The 20,239-nt window shown below is 32.5% G+C and overlaps 1 protein-coding gene across 4 annotated transcripts in view; it reads right to left on the bottom strand.

The window, feature by feature from the left end:
* The window catches only part of LOC143231028 (rho GTPase-activating protein 45-like), a 98,802-nt gene that overhangs the window by 74,375 nt on the left and 4,188 nt on the right, over nt 1-20,239 (bottom strand). For 2 of the 4 annotated variants that reach the window (XM_076465505.1, XM_076465514.1), the window contains exons 2-3: nt 16,684-16,804; nt 671-959 (exon numbers count right to left, since the gene is read on the bottom strand). In XM_076465505.1, the coding sequence (XP_076321620.1) occupies nt 671-959; nt 16,684-16,791 (397 nt within the window). In that variant the 5' untranslated portion in view covers nt 16,792-16,804. Of the gene's footprint in view, nt 1-670; nt 960-14,320; nt 14,340-15,078; nt 15,695-16,683; nt 16,805-20,239 lie in introns of those variants that run through there. The other 2 variants (XM_076465522.1, XM_076465532.1) reach the window with 2 other exon arrangements.

Here is a 20,239-nt window from a genome sequence, read left to right as displayed (position 1 = left end):
TACAATCACTAGTAACTAGTGTGTGTGGACTCCTTGTTTGTTATAGATGTTCTTTACAATCACTAGTAACTAGTGTGTGTGTGGACTCCTTGTTTGTTACAGATGTTCTTTACAATCACTAGTAACTAGTGTGTGTGGGCTCCTTGTTTGTTACAGATGTTCTTTACAATCACTAGTAACTAGTGTGTGTGGACTCCTTGTTTGTTACAGATGGTCTTTACAATCACTATAAACTAGTGTGTGTGGACTCCTTGTTTGTTACAGATGTTCTTTACAATCACTAGTAACTAGTGTGTGTGGGCTCCTTGTTTGTTACAGATGTTCTTTTCAATCACTAGTAACAAGTGTGTGTGGGCTCCTTGTTTGTTACAATGTTCTCTTCAATCACTAGTAACTAGTGTGTGTGGGCTCCTTGTTTGTTATAGATGTTCTTTTCAACCAGTAGTAACTAGTGTGTGTAATGGTCTTTCTATATCTGCTCTCTGAATATATTGATACCTGCAGTAAAATAATGTAATAAAACAAGCGTCACAGAAGTATGTTAGTGTTTTCTACAAATTATGTCTACATGTAACAGAATGTGTTTCTAGAGAAGTGATAATAAAACAACTTTGGTCTTACATTATATGAGAATCAAACACTGAATTTTTTAAATTTAACTCTTAGTTACCTTTCTCAGGATGAAAAATTTTTCTAAGTCTACTCAGAGTTTCTTTGAAACTTCGGACATCATGAGTCAGAACGATAATGTCTTCCTGTTCCACTAGGTGGCTTTCCAGTGATCCATCGCTGCTAATGCTATTCATCGAGGCAGAAAGTGAAGTTCCCGCTCCACCTAGTGAATGGGTACTTGCAGCACTGTCACTACGCATGTGTGCTCTTCCTAACTGTAGTGCAGATGTACCATCCATTCTCGGAGGAGTGCTGCACACTGAATCAGTGTCATCGTTGTATATGCTCTGGTCAGAAGTAAAATGAGGTCGGATAACACATTACTGACAGAACAGTACTTTGTTACAATAATACACAAGGGAAGAAGAACGTTAAGCCATAACAGTCACTGTAATAGTGACTCCTTTATGTAAATTTATGACTAAGCTATCATATGTAACATATTTCTTTCAATATCCAGCTAGAACTGATAAATATCTCATGTTGAAAAGTTTTATAGTTGTTACAACCTCCAGTTCACTAACATACCCTCAGGTCTTAACTGGTACTGCTACTCTGCTCATGGTACAAATCTTCCTATCTACAGTGTATGTACTAAAGTTACTGGTACAAAATATGGCTACCTATATGGTACAAGCTGTTGGAACATAATGTTACTCTTTAAGTGCTCATGGACCAAATTCTTACTCTATAGGGGTTACTGGTACAAAATGTTATTCTATAGGTGATCATGGTACAAAACATTACTATATAAAGGTGCTCATGGTACAAAACGTTACTATCTATGGGTGCTCATGGTACATAATGTTATTATCTATAGGTGCTCATGGTACCAAATCTTACTCTCTATTGATGCTCATGGACCAAAATGTTACTATGTATAGATGCTCATGGTACATAATGTTACTATGTATAGATGATCGTGGTATAAAATATCACTCTCTATAGGTGCTCATAGTACAAAATGGATCTCTTTGGATGCTCAAGGTGCAAAATGTTATTCTCTAACCACTATCAAAAACACATTTATTATTTCAGTTTTTAGTAATAACAATTAATTTCTGGCTCAGTTTAATTTCTAGGAGTGTACTTATACAAGTGTGTTATTATGGTACATGTGGTTCTTGCATTTTATGTCACTTCTAAAAATCTATACAACGTTTATAGGAATACTTTGTCACAAAACTGCTCAATAAACGTAAACAAGTTGAATAATATGGAAGTAATGTTTACGGTACTAAATAACAACTGTTATTTAATAAACGTAAACAAGTTGAATAATATGGAAGTAATGTTTACGGTACTAAATAACAACTGTTATTTAATAAACGTAAACAAGTTGAATAATATGGAAGTAATGTTTACGGTACTAAATAACAACTGTTACACGAGTAAACTGAAGTAACACTCATACAAAAATTTCTTCTCGGTTTGAACGATCTTCAGGTGTTCATTATTTTACAGAGAATTAGTGAAACTATGATGTAAGACTGCCCATACAGGTGACTGAACATATGATGAACAAAGGAAAAGTAGGTTTTCATTTGTTTTAGTTGGACTAGCTTGTGTGTCCACCTTAAAAAATCAAGCACCAAATTTTATTGGTGTAAATCTGTAAACTTGGGGCTGTTAAAGGTTAAGGTTTAACCAAACTGTAAACCAATATTACTGATACAGAAAATACCTTTTAATATAATAATATATGAAAAAATAAATGACTGCATTTTTTACTTTGTTGTTTCAAATTTGAAATATAATTACAGCAAAATCACACAAATGTACAGTCCAGGGTTTCCAAAAAAATTAACATAATATTATCTCTATGACCCACTCCCTCCACCTATGCCACTGTTAACTAGACTATAAAACAGTAGGAGAGCCCTGATAATTGTAGACTGTGAGAGTGGGTGCCCTAATGAACAGCAAGGTTGATGTACATCAGAGCAGTCAGTTATAAATAATTAAAGTCTGATTAGGGCTTCTCCAATTTCCTTAGTGATATAGTTCCAATTGCTCTAGTCACTGGGGTGGTTGAACCCCTTTTCACATACCCAGAAGTACCTTTTTTCTAACTAAAAATGTTGCATTTACACAACTACCAGAAGTTTCAAGTAGAAATTTTTTTACAAAAGTCAATTTGAGGAATGCATATAAACTAGAATTTGTTTACTTTTACTTTGTATCATTTAACACAAACAAAACCAGTGCTTAAAGTATTCTCTTTAGTCATGAACCCTGTCCTTCTTCAGTTCCCTGGTTCTGGCAAGTTAACTGTTGCACTAAATAAAAGATTTTCAAACACAGTTCATTCTCTGATACTGTGACTGTATTTACTAACATCAAAACAGTCATATCTCAATAAGATATTCATTGGTTATAAAAGATATTCTGTGCTCGATATCTCTAATTTTGAACTGACAAACTAAATGAAAGGCAGAAATATCTACTAACAACTATTTAGCTGTCTTTACCTTACCAACTTTTGGTAATGCTCTTATAACAGCCAGGTGTATGAAACATGATTTTGAAAGCACAGAATGTGAGCCATGGACTCTTAGACTGACAGCTACTCATGTTGTCTAGAGCTGTGGCAATTAAGTTTTTTGCTTGTACCACAATCCTGGATTATAAATTAACTGCTCTCTTCCCATAACAGAGATCAACAGCCTAAGTACATAAACTAATAGTAGACAAACTGATCAACTCACAGACAAGTATTAAGACAACAATTAGTAAACACTTCAATGTGTGGCTGACTCCTGAACTTAAACCAAACAAGACAGGGATCATATCAAATGATCTAGCTAATGACTATTTAGCAGGCTACTGGAATATGATTCACACTTGTCTTTTGTTAGATATGTATACACATATATTAATAGTTCTAAAGCTGCCAACCATATTAATTGTAAAGAGGCGAGTTTTTTGCCACCACTATAAATAATAATAATGATTTTAATACAAATAAGAGAAATCATAGAGAATGCACCACAGCACTTCTTTTATACACTGGATAACATCAAATTTTACCTTTTAAAACTTAGAAAATCCTTCTCAGATCCACAACAATCAACAAACCAGATTATTATCCTTGTTTTGTAGTGTGATGAGTCTTATGACAAAGTTATTAACACAAAACTGTCAAAATGTCCTATATTTCTATTTATTATAAAGGGGTTTCAAAATGATTCAGAATCCAGACCAAATTTCAGAGAGAATTGTTCCATGCTAACCCCTCATCTTGTGTAGAATTTTCATCTATGTCTGTCCAATTGTTTTCCATATAAGAATGTGAACACACAGACCCATATGCAATATCTCACACTGCCCACAAGTGGCAAAGATAATCAAAAACATTACTTTTTTTTTTTTAAATTACCATTACCAGTTGTGAATAGCTACCAAACTGTTGGAATGTTACATCTATTAGAAGGGAAGTTTTAATATTATTGGTACAGGATTGTGGTTTAAAATCACTGGTATAAGACAATGGTTTCAACATGACACTATGCCTATAGGGTGGTTTTAACAACATCATTGGAACAAAACCATGATTTTTAACTGTATCCGTAGGGTGATTTTAATGTATAAAACTCACGTTAATGTTATTTGTAAAATATCATGGTTTTAACCATGACACTGTGTCTATAAGATGGTTTTTGAAATAACTAGTATAAGACAGTGGTTTTAACCCCGACACTGCGTCTATAGTATGCTTTTTTTAATTTGCCCAAAGCTACTATCTGCACTAACTGTCCCTATTTTAGCAATAAAACACAAGAGGGAAAACAGCTGACCATCACCAACCACTTCTTGGGCTACTCTTTCAGCAATAAAGAGTGATATTATCAATCACATTACAACAACTGAAAGGGTGAGCATATCTGGTGTGGTGGGGATTCAAACCCATGACCCTCAGATTATGAGTTGAGCATCCCATGCTGAGCCCCTGTATCTATAGTGTAGTTTTAATATCATTACACTTCTTGTCTTTACAACCAAAATAAATGGTTAGCACCATATAATGGTATGCAGTGAGTTAATATAAAATAAAACTGTTTTTAAGCATATAATGGGTTACATGCACTATCCCTACCAGGGCTACTGAAATTAGATAATAATGTCACAACCACTAAGACACCAGAAAACCCAAAATTTAACACTCTATTAAATTAATATTAGCTAATAATAATAATAATAATAATAGCTAATTAATATTAGCCTAATATTAATAACCTTTCAAGTTGACCTGGGGCCTATCAGGCCCCACTTTTTGTAGGAGTGTTAAAGACAAACTACTTAGGTAACCATTCATACAAGTGTTGAGATTATCACTTGTTCTCTTGGAGTAACCATCCACCATAGTAACCACAGTAATAATTTCTCCCTATTCTGATTTATAGTTTAATATATGGATGGTGAAGGAAACAGTCCGTATGTATTAACAAGAAGTGTGGCTTGCTGGCCACTGCTATAGTTGTTTTTGTATTAAGAACCAAGAACCAAATTAAATAATAAAGATATAGCAGCTTTGAACACAAGCCACTTGAATACAAAATTCCATCAGGTTCTATTGCTTAGTGACGTACCATATATAGATTATATTACTTCACATGTTTGTAACCAGGGGGCAACCCAAGCAGAAATATGCACTGTATGTGAATGTGGCAACTGGCCAGGATCCACAAAAAATATAAAGAACATTTACATATAGTAAGTAGAAGAGATTAAACACCTCTCATAAGCCTAAAATCACAATGAGAAAGTAATAGCACACATCTACATTTTACAAATAGATGAAACACTATATTCAGGATACACAGGAACATTAAAAACATTACACTACTTAACAATATCTAGTTAATGTATTTTACAGTAATATTCATTTTAAATACAGAACTTAAAAATAAGTCATAATAAAGAACTTTCAAACCAAGACTTTTGTTTCATATTATAAGACTTATCTGTCATGATATGTGGTTGGAAAAAAAGTTTTCCAAATGCTAGAGTTCTCACATGACTTTATTCTTTCATCACACCCCAAAATCAAAAAGCTGAGTTCTCAGTCTCCCATAACACTGTTACCTTTTCAATCTCCCATAAAAACAGTTACCTTCTCAGTCTCTTATAAAAGTACTGTTACCTTCTAGTTCTCTCATAACAATATTATGTTCTCAGTCTCTCATAACAACACTATTACCTTCTCAATCTTTGATAACAGTACTATTACTTTTTCAGTTTCCTATAATAATACCACTACCTTCTCAGTCTCCTATAACAGTACTGTTACCTTCTCAGTCTTCTATAACAGTACTGTTACCTTCTCAGTCTTCTATAACAGTACTGTTACCTTCTCAGTCTTCTATAACAACACAGTTACCTTCTTAAGCTCAAATAACAACACTATTACTTTAACAGCCTCCTATAACAACGTTACCTTTGCAGTCTCCCATAAAAAAAAAACTGTTACCTTCTCATACTCCCATAACAATTCAGTTACTCTCTCATACTCCCATAACAATTCAGTTACTCTCTCATACTCCCATAACAATTCAGTTACTTTCTCATACTCCCATAACAATAGTTACAATCTCAGGAGCAGAAAGTGTTCATACAGTTCAGAATGTGTGAAAAAACTGATATTCCTGTAAAAAATTTTTAGTTTAGCGAATAAACTATATTATACCATTCCAGAACTAGACACTGGGTTCATAATTATTGGAATTTAGCCAGCAAAAAATGTACTTCCGGCAATTTAGCACCGTCTCCGTCATTATCTGCTTGGTCATCATGGCAAACAGGAAACAACTGTCCAGCGATTTAAAAACCGAATTATTGTAAAATACAAGTCTCGTGTGTCTCTTTCCGGTATTGCTACACAACTTAATGTGCTGAAATCTACTGTACAAAGCATAATTGCCAAGTTTAAGCTCACAGGATCAACTGCTAACCTCCCTCGTTCTGGATGCACCACCAAAATTCCAGAGAAAACCAAGAGGAAGGTTCTCAGAGAAGTTAGTAGGAACCCTCGTATAACACGTAATGACATACAGAAACTAGTAAGGCAAACTGGGGTTGAAGTAAGCACCTCTACAGTTACGAACATGTTACGCTCTTCTGGGTTCAAAGCATGCCGTCCTCGTAGAACTCCATATTTAAAGCCTGTTCATTTAGAAACATGACTGAGGAATGAAAGAAAGCATGTAGATGAACCCTTTACCTATTGAAAGAGTATTCTTTGGTCAGACACGACTAAAATTGAGCTTTTTGGCCACAATGATGTTTGCAATATTTTCCGTAAGAAGGGGGAATGAAATCTTCCAAAAAACACCACCCCTACAGTTAAACACAAAGGTGGCTCAATCATGTTATGGGGTTCCTTCAGCTCTTATGGTGTAGGCAGTCTTCACCGCGTCAACGGAATCATGAAAAAAGAAGAGTATGTTGATATATGAGACACTTGTATCAAAAATGATGCTCGAAACTTGCGGCTTAGGCGTTATTGGATCTTCCAGCACGACAATGACCCTAAGCACACATTGAAATACATGCAATCCTGGTTGCAGAGGAGACATATAAGCGTTCTGGAGTGGCCATCGCAGTCACCCGATCTCAACCCAACTGAAAACGCTTGGCATGAGTTGAAGACCAGGGTTCATCAGCATCATCTGAAAAACTTGCAAGAGTTGAAATGTAAAGAATGGAAGAAAATACCAGTTGAGTACTGTCAAACGATCATGGAGGGCTATGAGGAGAGATTGCACCAAGTAATTCACCCAAAAGGCTATGCAACTAACCATTAAAGTTGACACACAAACACTTTCTGCCCTTCCTGCGTTTGGTTATTTGTTTATAAACAGTTTATTTGTTGTTTAATTTACATAAAAATTTATGTAGATGTGTGTTAGTATAATATTTATAATATACCATACTTCTATTAGCCTACTTGTGATAATTTTTAAGTTATGAACAAAAACCCACTCGGGATGCAGGGATATGAACACTTTCTGTCGTAACTGTATAAAAATGCTGTTACCTTCTCAGTAACCTATAACAATGCAGTTACCTTCTCATACTCTTATAACAATAAGGCTACCTCTTGATAATCATATAACAATACTGTTTTCTTCTCAGTCTCCCATATCAATACTGTTACATTCTCAGTCTCCTATAACAATATTGTTACCATCTCAGTCTCCCATAATAACAGTTACCTACTCAGACTCTTATTACATTATTGTTACCTTATCAGTATCCCATAACAGTACTCTAACATTCTCACACTCCCATAAGAATATTACCTTCTCAGTCTCCCATAAAATTACTGTTACCTTCACTGTCTACAATAACAATACTGTCACCTTTTCAGTCTCCCATAACAATATTGTCACATTCTAATAATCCTATAATAATGTTGATGTCTCATACTTCTATAACAATACTGTTCCCTTCTCAGTCTCCTATAACAGTACTGTCACCTCATACTCCTATAATAACACTGTTCCCATCTCAAACTCACATAACAATACTGTTCCCTTCTCAGTCTCCTATAACAGTAGTCACCTCATACTCCTATAATAACACTGTTCCCATCTCAAACTCACATAACAATACTGTTCCCTTCTCAGTCTCCTATAACAGTACTGTCACCTCATACTCCTATAATAACACTGTTCCCATCTCAAACTCACATAACAATACTGTTCCCTTCTCAGTCTCCTATAACAGTACTGTCACCTCATACTCCTATAATAACACTGTTCCCATCTCAAACTCAAATAACAATACTGTTCCCTTCTCAGTCTCCTATAACAGTACTGTCACCTCATACTCCTATAATAACAGTTCCCATCTCAAACTCACATAACAATACTGTTCCCTTTTCAGTCTCCTATAACAGTACTGTCACCTCATACTCCTATAATAACACTGTTCCCATCTCAAACTCATATAACAATACTGTTATCTTCGAAGACTCTATGAGAATACAATTACCATCTCAGTTTCCCAGAAAAATATGTAAATATTTAGACACCAAAAAACAATATTGTTACCTTATGAGTCTAGATGAACATTAGAAACTAAACTGATGTAGAATGTGAAAATCAATACTAATAAGTGAATGTTAAAACTAGTAATATAGAATGAGAACATAAATACTACTAAATGAGCATTATAAACTAGTCTAATGTAGAATGTTTACATCAGTACTACTAAATGAACGTTATAAGTCTCATGTGGAATATGTACATGAATACCATTACTAAATGACGTTGAAAACTAGTATAATGTAGAATATGGACATCAATACAACTAAATGAACGTTATAAACTACTGTGATGTAGAATATATACATCAGTACTAGTAAAATAAAGTTATAAACTAGTGTGATGTAGAATTCATATATCAATAATACTAAATGAGCATTACAAACTAGTTTGAGATAGAATATGTACATCAATACTACTAAATTAATGTTATAAATTATTCTGATGTAAAGTCTATACATCAATAGTACTAGATGAACATTATAAACAAATCTGATGTAGAATGTAAAAATCAAAACTAATAAATGAATGTTATAAACTAGTCTAATGTAGAATGTTTACATCAATACTATTAAATGAACATTATAAACTAGTCTAATGCACAATGTTCACAGCAATACTATTAAATGAACATTATAAACAAGTCTAATGTAGAATGTTTACATCAATACTATTAAATGAACATTATAAACTAGTCTATTGTAGAATGTTTACATCAATACTATTAAATGAACATTATAAACTAGTCTATTGTAGAATGTTTACATCAATACTATTAAATGAACATTATAAACTAGTCTAATGTAGAATATTTACATCAATACTATTAAATGAACATTATAAACTAGTCTAATGTAGAATATTTACATCAATACTATTAAATGAACATTATAAACTAGTCTAATGTAGAATGTTTACATCAATACTATTAAATGAACATTATAAACTAGTCTAATGTAGAGTGTGGGCATCAAAACTACTAAATGAACGTTATAAACTAGTGTGATGTAAAAAGTGTACATCAATACTACTAAACTAACATTATAAATTATTCTGATGTAAAATCTATACATCAATACTACAAGATGAATAGTAAAAACTAATTTGATGTAGAATGTGAAAATCAATACTAATAAATGGACATCATAAACTAGGGTGATGCAGAATGTGTACATCAATACTAAATGAATGTTATAAACTAGTGTGATGTAGAATGTAAACATCAAAACTACTAAATGAATGATATAAACTAGTGTGATGTAGAATACATAAATTAATACTACTAAATGAGAGTTACAAACTAGTCTGAGATACAACGTTTACGTCAATACTACTACATGAACGTTACAAACTAGTCTGATGTAGAATGTGAACATCAAAACTACTAAATGAACGATATAAACTAGTGTGATGTAGAATGTGAACATCAATACTACTAAATGAACGTTATAAACTAGTGTGATGTAGAATGTGAACATCAAAACTACTAAATGAACGTTATAAACTAGTGTGATGTAGAATGTTAACATCAAAACTACTAAATGAACGTTATAAACTAGTGTGATGTAGAATGTGAACATCAAAACTACTAAATGAATGTTATAAACTAGTGTGATGTAAAATGTGAACATCAATACTACTAAATGAATGTTATAAACTAGTGTGATGTAGAATGTGAACATCAAAACTACTAAATGAACGATATAAACTAGTGTGATGTAGAATGTGAACATCAAAACTACTAAATGAATGTTATAAACTAGTTTGATGTAGAATGTGAACATCAAAACTTCTAAATGAATGTTATAAACTAGTGTGATGTAGAATGTGAACATCAAAACTACTAAATGAACGTTATAAACTAGTGTGATGAAGAATGTGAACATTAATACTACTAAATGAATGTTATAAACTAGTGTGATGTAGAATGTGAACATCAAAACTACTAAATGAATGTTATAAACTAGTGTGATGTAGAATGTGAACATCAATACTACTAAATGAATGTTATAAACTAGTGTGATGTAGAATGTGAACATCAAAACTACTAAATGAATGTTATAAACTAGTGTGATGTACAATGTGAACATCAATACTACTAAATGAGCATTAAAAGCCAGTGTAATATAGAATCCATACATCAATACTACTAAATGAAAGTTATAAACTAGGCTGATATAGAAAGTGTACACCAATATTACAAATGAACATTAGAATCTAAACTGGTACCTTTATCTAATTACTACACTTAATATATTACATAAAGTGTTGAATTATAAAAGATTTAGCGTAGTATACAACAAAGTCAGTTGTTCTTAAAAGACGATAAGTTTATCATATTATGTTTACATCATAAACTGAATAATGTTACCAAGGTAACAAAATGGTCATCAACTATTTATCACGTGAGAACCATTTCATGTTTAGTTTACATTCAATGCACCAAAAGCAAGGGATTTCTGACAACCATGAAACACTTTAAGGTTTTGAGTGACACATTTTGAGTTCCATGTTTTGAATCAAAATATTCTGCAACTACAAACAAGCTGCTAACATTCTACTAGAATTATGTCCATTTCAGAAGATCAGGTGTAAAAAATCAGACTTAGCATTTTCAAGATAAATGGTGATGCAATACAACTTGTACCCATATTCCATAGGTACTTGTTTAATATTTAAATCTTCCTAAGTAAATGTTAAAAACATGTCCTCCCTAGTACCACTGTTTAAACACCAACAGATATAGTTGGTTTATCCATACATCTTGTAGCATTTAAATAATAACAGTGATACCCAACAGTTATCTGTTATTGCAAAGCTTAAATATTTACCTCCATGTTTTTTGGTCACATTTGTTTGGGTCAACAGGAGGTCAGAACACTGTAGAAGAGAAGACTAGCTTGTAAAAACATTAAGGATGATATAAGCCAACTTACACGGACTGGGACTGGAACTGATTTTGTTTGAAACAACAACACACACATAGAGCTGTGTAACTCACAGATGTATTCATGGCTGTGTAACATGAAATCTGATTATTTTTACGAAAAGCTTAATCTCATTTAAGAAGTACTGCCTAACTGACATCCATAATAACTGTCACCAGATAAAATGAGATGTGGATCCGAGGAAATTTCTGAATATCCTGGTTTAAGGACATTAAATATTAGCACCTGGTGTTAGTTTCTTCAAGATGTGAAACTGAAATGTGTGCCTCCTCTAAGATTTAAGAATTGTGGGCATGACTTTAATAATATCTGATACTTCAAGAAACAACATGACCACATCTGTGAGTACATAAGTTAGTCATTTTGTGTATTATTATAAACTAGTTAGTCCATTGCTGTGGATAATGAGTTTGTGTCTTCATGAATAAACAGAATTGTGAAATAAAGAAGTGGAATTTCTATTAGATGTATGTTGTTTGTGAAGTCAAGCCTATCATTGAATTTTAGTTTTATGCTCTACCTAAAAACTAATGAAATCAATATTTGATATACTGTTAACTCAGTGAATCAGTGGATTCATTGAGGGAAAGTCTTGTAACGTGTAGATCGACTCTTTTCATTTATCTATATCTATTAATCTGTTGAAAAAAGGTAGAAACATAGTTCAGAGATGGCACTAGAAGATGCAAACACCAAGCAGTAGCTGGGAAACTAGCTCAGATGTGAAACTATAAGATTGACTGACGCAAACAGTAAGCAGTCATAATTTGTACTGTGGGAAGATTCTCTGCACTACATGATGTGCTAGTAACTGATGCTGAAAAATGTCCTATATTGAGAACTGGCTTCATAAAGAAACACAAATGAGCATTGTCTGTTTTTAAACAGTCTCAGACTTTATGACCTGAAAATCACTGCAGACCACATGATAATTACAGGATGAGAGGTTAAACTTTAAGTGACAACAATGATAGAACAGCAAAATAATAAATACAGCCAATCTAAAGTAGAGTAGGGACGAATCAAGAAGAGCAGTTGGTCCAAGCCAAATTTCATCTACTGTGGTCATTTCTGGAACTACATCAACACAGTAGCAGCCAGCTGATTAGATAGAGAGAAGACTTAGCCAGAGGTAAGTCAATGTGCATAAGAGCTCAATGTCCTTGTTGAGACCACATTCAATGACAAGATAATAATAAGTGATGATAAAAATTTAAAGGTCACCTCGATGAATAAAGAGCAATAAAAGACTTGCTGAATGGACAATTTAGGAAACACCAAATTAAAAAAAAAAGAGAGAGAGAGAGAGGTTTTGTCTTATTAATGAAAATTATGATTGTACTTCATGTCTTACATATCTCGGTAATGAATGAATGATTGTAATCTTTAGTTTTACAAATATTAATGTTGTTAACTGCCAGAACTACTGTAACAACATCTCTGTCACGTAAGTTTTCAATTCAGTTGGACCAAAGGTTAAAGCAAAAGAGTTATCACAATTTGCTAATTTTGTTTCTTCACTTTCCATAAATCTTCTGACCATAAAATTTGTGATAAAAATTATGTTAACTGCAGAATTTGTTTCCCACATTTCTTTCAGTTTGTCCATTTCGAATTCCAAATAAGGAAGTTGTAACAATTTTAATGCTCTGCCAGCTTTAGACGTTTAAAAAATCGTAGCTTTTAGACAAAAATAAATCGAGTTTGTTATTTCATAACAAGCCTGATAGCCATTTGTTTCTTGACACAATTCAACACAGGTCGAAGTTCAACTAGGTTGAATGCATTCAAATCTTATGCAAAAAACGGATATCAAGAGCATAACAATCAACGATTTGATAATAGTAATTCTTTCATAATTCGATATTTTATATTTTACTTATTAATCTTTGCATTGAACTACATCTTTCATAAATTATGCTTTTGGTGTTATTTAGTTAGTCTTGCTTTAATATCTGAAAAATAAAGAAACAGTGTATAACATCCAGAACTTTAACCCTAAATCACAAAACCCCATAACTATTAATCGCGTTATCACTATTAGGCTTAGATACATTTTGCAAGCCTTTTCTACCATAATATACATTAAATTTGTATATTCTTTAAAGTCAAAATCACTTCTGTTTCGTATTTAATGTGATCAGATTAAATTAACACATTATTATAGAAAATAAATAGCGGTATTTACAGTGTTATACATACGAATGCTTCAACTGTGTCTATGCTATTTGCTTAATAGATATAATATCTTGGATCTGCAGAATAAACAAACATTTCCAATTACTCATGTCACTTCTTTAATATCGCCGTCCCCAAGCAATGCTTACGAACTCACAATGTTAATAACATCGGAATATCGATAACCCATTGCGTATAAAAAGCAGATAATCTAGTATGTAGCTTTACGTTAAAAGTACAACAAACAAAATTACACTTAAAACATGGTAGTGTCATTAATAATATCTTAATTCACACACCCTAGTAATACAGTTACTAATTAACATGCACATATTTCGATTTTAGTTTTTCGAAAAACACGCGTGTGCAATGGTTCAAATGTTACAATAATCATGACAAACAAAATAATAAAAATCGAATGTTTCCATAAATCACAATTTAACTATTTCACACAGTGGAAAACAAATGACTCACTTCTGTTACGTCATATGAAAAAATATTCACAAAATAATCACAAATAATAGTTTAACACCGCTGACAGAGGACTACAAGTAGCAACGCGATAAGTCCTAGATAGTGAACCACAGAGATACTACCGTACAATCAGGATGTATGAATCTCTCAAAAACATATACAGAATCATACAATTAACTTGTGCGTGTGGGTGGGGATTGGTTATATCTACATAGATACTGAACATATGTTGTTGGTGTATTTTTTGTTTTTTAAGGGAAATGGGGGGGAACTTATTTGATTTCATGGATAGGTACATAAAGCGACAACTATACTACAGCAATTTACATGTCAGGCAACAAGTACCCGCGGCGATACCGTTGATGAAGAAAGGCGTTACGCCAAAATGTAACAGACAAGTATAAATCTAAGGTTTAAGAAGACATGTCATTTATAAGTATTTGTTATGGTTCACAGATTTCAACCACGTAACAACTATTCTCCTCGTGGCTGTTCTAGTCACAACCAACTACTCTGGGATGAAAGGAGGAGAAACTTATTTTTTTTTTATAAAAGAACTAAATAACTACTAATACAAATTTCGTGAGGTCCTCTACTGGCAATAACCCAAACTATTACATTATTATGTTTATTACAATCAGTCGAGTATTATAAATATTAGGTAAAAATATAAAAAACGGAGCAATAAGTCTTTTTCACTGAGTATGTAATGTAACATAGCTGCGAAATAGGAACTATCGTATAAAATTATGACCTACTTTTGTTGGGATGTCCATATAAAGCTTTCATGTACTCGTGAGAAAGATGGTCGTCAACGTGAAACTAGAACCAGCAATGTTCTTTCTAACTCTCCTTTAACTTAAGTACAGTACTTATGACGCAACAGGGCAACTACTGTAAAATGTCTACAGCACATAGCATAGGCCCGTTTTTATAAAAGATGGCGATACATTAGTACACTCAGAAAACGAATTCTTTCTCGACATTTTATTTTGCCTACCTATGGGTCATAGACCGAACTAAAAACTCCAACATGTTCATCATAAATAAATAATTTGAATTTAACTGCCTTGTAAACTAAGGTAGTGATGCCAGCACACACATACAACTCGTGCATCAGCTTCGCGAACTTCTGGTGAAGAACAAGCGTATACATACAAACTGCCAACTTGTGTGTGTGTGTGTGTTCTAAACTAGGAACGTCTGGGTCTTAAGCTGGCATACACACCACTACTGACGTCTACCGTAAGCACTTATAGTATGTGTGACGGTTTTAAATCTACCACCATCAACACATTGGGCTGATAATGCACTGGTTTTCAGCCGCAGAGTACCATGTTTCGAGCAAAAAATTGCCTGTCACTAAAAAATAAATAAATCCGATTTACATCCTTATATAGGCGCTTGGGAACAGAGCCAAATTTTGTGCGAGTCTAGTGGGCGTGGTAAGGTTGAGGAAATTGAACATAATTTTATTTGCACGAGAGCAGATAGATATATATCAATCCTGAGAAAAACTGGGAGACATGGGAAAATTTAGAAACATGGGGTTTCGCATCATCGTTTTATAATCTTCAGTAAGCAAGAAATGTTCTCGCCTACCAATCTTCCAAATCTAACAATATGTACCACAAGTTACTTCAATATAATCTAAACCACTAACTATTAAATTCAGTAATGAATCACGTTAAAGATGTGTAAATATGATGAATGGCGTAAGTTGACATACGTTAAACTATAAATGTTAAAACGTGTCAGTAATTTATGGACGCTAATATCGTTGTTCAACTCCTTTTAAAAACTGCCAAAACAAAGATATGTTCAAAACTACTTGTGTTTCACTGGTAAATTGTTGTGTACGTTTTAACATTGCGTTTTATAAATTTACGTTAATACACTACATAAATGTATTGTGTATTAAAATTAGTTGATGCTATGATAACTATCACAAAAGTAAACAACAAATCAAAATTAATATTTCTCAATATCCACAACTGCAATAAATTTGTGCTATGCAAATAACAAAACAATAAATATTATGGTTTACAATTACTGCTTTTTCGATTATTCCAAGTAACTGAAGTATTAACACAAAGATTCTTTGTTCTCAAGCTACTTGTGCTCTGCTGGTATCAAACACCCAATTCATCCATTCCTAGATGAGCAATAGTTATTTATATATCTCATCAAACTAATCACTAATTATCTTCTACAACCATACTACCGTTAGATTTTATGAACACCAACTCAAATAACAAATTAATACATTTAATATGAAAGAAAATCCTAAATTTAGAATGAAATATGTGAAACAGTTTAACAAACTAAGTTGTTGTAAGTTACATTAAACATTCTGCACTCACAGAATGCTGAAGTCCTGATGGAGTCAACGACGAAGTGCTTGAACTTTTACTGTACCTGTTCTTCAAGTTGTCTAGGGTGATGTTTAGTTTCCTTCCAAAACTTTCCATTCTTTAGAGCAAACTTCAATTAGAAAAACACATTATAAACATATTATACACACATTATAAACATACTACAAACATATTATACACACATTATAAACATACTACACACATATTATACACACATTATAAACATATTATACACACATTATAAACATACTACACACATTATACACACATTATAAACATATTATACACACATTATAAACATACTATAAACATATTCTAGACACATTATAAACATACTATAAACATATTATAAACATATTCTAGACACATTATAAACATACTACACACATATTCTAGACACATTATAAACATACTATAAACATATTATACACACATTATAAACATACTACACACATATTCTAGACACATTATAAACATATTATACACACATTATAAACATACTACACACATATTCTAGACACATTATAAACATACTATAAACATATTATACACACATTATAAACATATTACACACATATTCTAGACATTATAAACATACTATAAACATATTATACACATTATAAACATATTCTAGACACATTATAAACATACTATAAACATATTATACACATTATAAACATACTATAAACATATTCTAGACACATTATAAACATACTACACACATATTCCAGACACATTATAAACATACTATAAACATATTATACACACATTATAAACATACTACACACATATTCTAGACACATTATAAACATACTATAAACATATTCTAGACACATTATACACACATTATAAACATACTACAAACATATTCTAGACACATTATAAACATACAATAAACATATTATACACACGTTATAAACATACTATAAACATATTCTAGACACATTATAAACATATTATACACACATTATAAACATATTCTAGACATTATAAACATACTACACACATAATAACTGGTAACTCAGTCACACCGATTACAGTGGTAACTTAGTAACACTGATTATACGAGTGACTCAGTAATGCCTATTATGTAAGTAACTCGGTAACACTGATTATACTGGTAACTCAGTAACACTGATCATACTGGTAATTTGGTAACACTGATCATAGTGGTAACTCTGTAACACTGATCATACTGATAATTCGATAACACTCATCATACTGGTAACTTGGTAAAAGTTATCATAATGGTAACTCGGTAACACTGATTGTACTGGTAACTCGGTAACATTGATTGTATTGGTAACTCAGTAGCATTGATTATAGTGGTAACTCAGTAGCATTGATTATAGTGGTAACTCAGTGACACTGATCGTAGTGGTAACTCACTAACACTGATCATACTGGTAATTTGGTAACACTGATCATACTGGTAATTTGATAACACTGATCATACTGGTAATTTGGTAACAGTCATCATACTGGTAATTTGGTAACAGTCATCATACTGGTAATTTGGTAACAGTGATTGTACTAGTAACTCACTAACACTGATTACAGTGGTAACTCAGTAACACTGATTATAGTAGTAACTCAGTAACACTGATTATAGTGGTAACTCAGTAGCATTGATTATAGTGGTAACTCAGTGACACTGATCGTAGTGGTAACTCACTAACACTGATCATACTGGTAATTTGGTAACACTGATCATACTGGTAATTTGGTAACACTCATCATACTGGTAATTTGGTAACACTCATCATACTGGTAATTTGGTAACAGTCATCATACTGGTAATTTGGTAACAGTGATTGTACTAGTAACTCACTAACACTGATTACAGTGGTAACTCAGTAACACTGATTATAGTAGTAACTCAGTAACACTGATTATAGTGGTAACCTTTCTAATGGACTAATACTATCTACAAATATCATATCTACTAGCTTCTCACCTTTCTAATGGACTGATACTATCTACAAATATCATATCTACCAATTTCTCACCTTTCTAATGGACTGATATTGTCAACAAATATCATATCTACCAATTTCTCGCCTTTCTAATGGACTGATACTATCTACAAATATCATATCTACCAATTTCTCACCTTTCTAATGGACTGATGCTGTCTACAAATATCATATCTACCAATTTCTCACGTTTCTAATGGTCTGGTACTATCTACAAATATCATATCTACCAATTTCTCACCTTTCTAATGGACTGATACTATCTACAAATATCATATCTACTAGCTTCTCACCTTTCTAATGGACTGATACTATCTACAAATATCATATCTACCAATTTCTCACCTTTCTAATGGACTGATATTGTCAACAAATATCATATCTACCAATTTCTCGCCTTTCTAATGGATTGATGCTATCTACAAATATCATATCTACCAATTTCTCACCTTTCTAATGGACTGATGCTGTCTACAAATATCATATCTACCAATTTCTCACCTTTCTAATGGACTGGCGCTATCTACAAATATCATATCTACCAATTTCTCACCTTTATAATGGACTGATACAATCTACAATATCATATCTACCAATTTCTCACCTTTCTAATGGACTGATGCTGTCTACAAATATCATATCTACCAATTTCTCACCTTTCTAATGGACTGGGGCTATCTACAAATATCATATCTACCAATTTCTCACCTTTCTAATGGACTGATACTATCAACAAATATCGTATCTACCAATTTCTCACCTTTCTAATGGACTGATACTGTCAACAAATATCATATCTACCAATTTCTCACCTTTCTAATGGACTGATGCTGTCTACAATTATCATATCTACCAATTTCTCACCTTTCTAATGGACTGATGCTACCTACAAATATCATATCTACCAATTTCTCACCTTTCTAATGGTCTGGTACTATCTACAAATATCATATCTACCAATTTCTCACCTTTGTAATGGACTGATACTATCTACAAATATCATATCTACCAATTTCTCACTTTTCTAATGGACTGATACTATCAACAAATATCATATCTACCAATTTCTCACCTTTCTAATGGACTGATACTATCAACAAATATCATATCTACCAATTTCTCACCTTTCTAATGGACTGATACTATCAACAAATATCATATCTACCAATTTTTCACCTTTCTAATGGACTGATACTGTCAACAAATATCATATCTACCAATTTCTCACCTTTCTAATGGACTGATGCTATCTACAAATATCATATCTACCAATTTCTCACCTTTCTAATGGACTGATACTGTCAACAAATATCATATCTACCAATTTCTCACCTTTCTAATGGATTGATGCTGTCTACAATTATCATATCTACCAATTTCTCACCTTTCTAATGGACTGATGCTATCTACAAATATCATATCTACCAACTTCTCACCTTTCTAATGGTCTGGTACTATCTACAAATATCACATCTACCAATTTCTCACCTTTCTAATGGACTGATACTGTCAACAAATATCATATCTACCAATTTCTCACCTTTCTAATGGACTGATGCTATCTACAA

Source organism: Tachypleus tridentatus, chromosome 1, assembly GCF_004210375.1.
Source record: "Tachypleus tridentatus isolate NWPU-2018 chromosome 1, ASM421037v1, whole genome shotgun sequence".
Lineage (NCBI taxonomy): Eukaryota > Metazoa > Arthropoda > Merostomata > Xiphosura > Limulidae > Tachypleus > Tachypleus tridentatus.
Note: the sequence above shows the minus strand (reverse complement) of the source record. Positions and strands in the feature narration are given on the sequence as shown.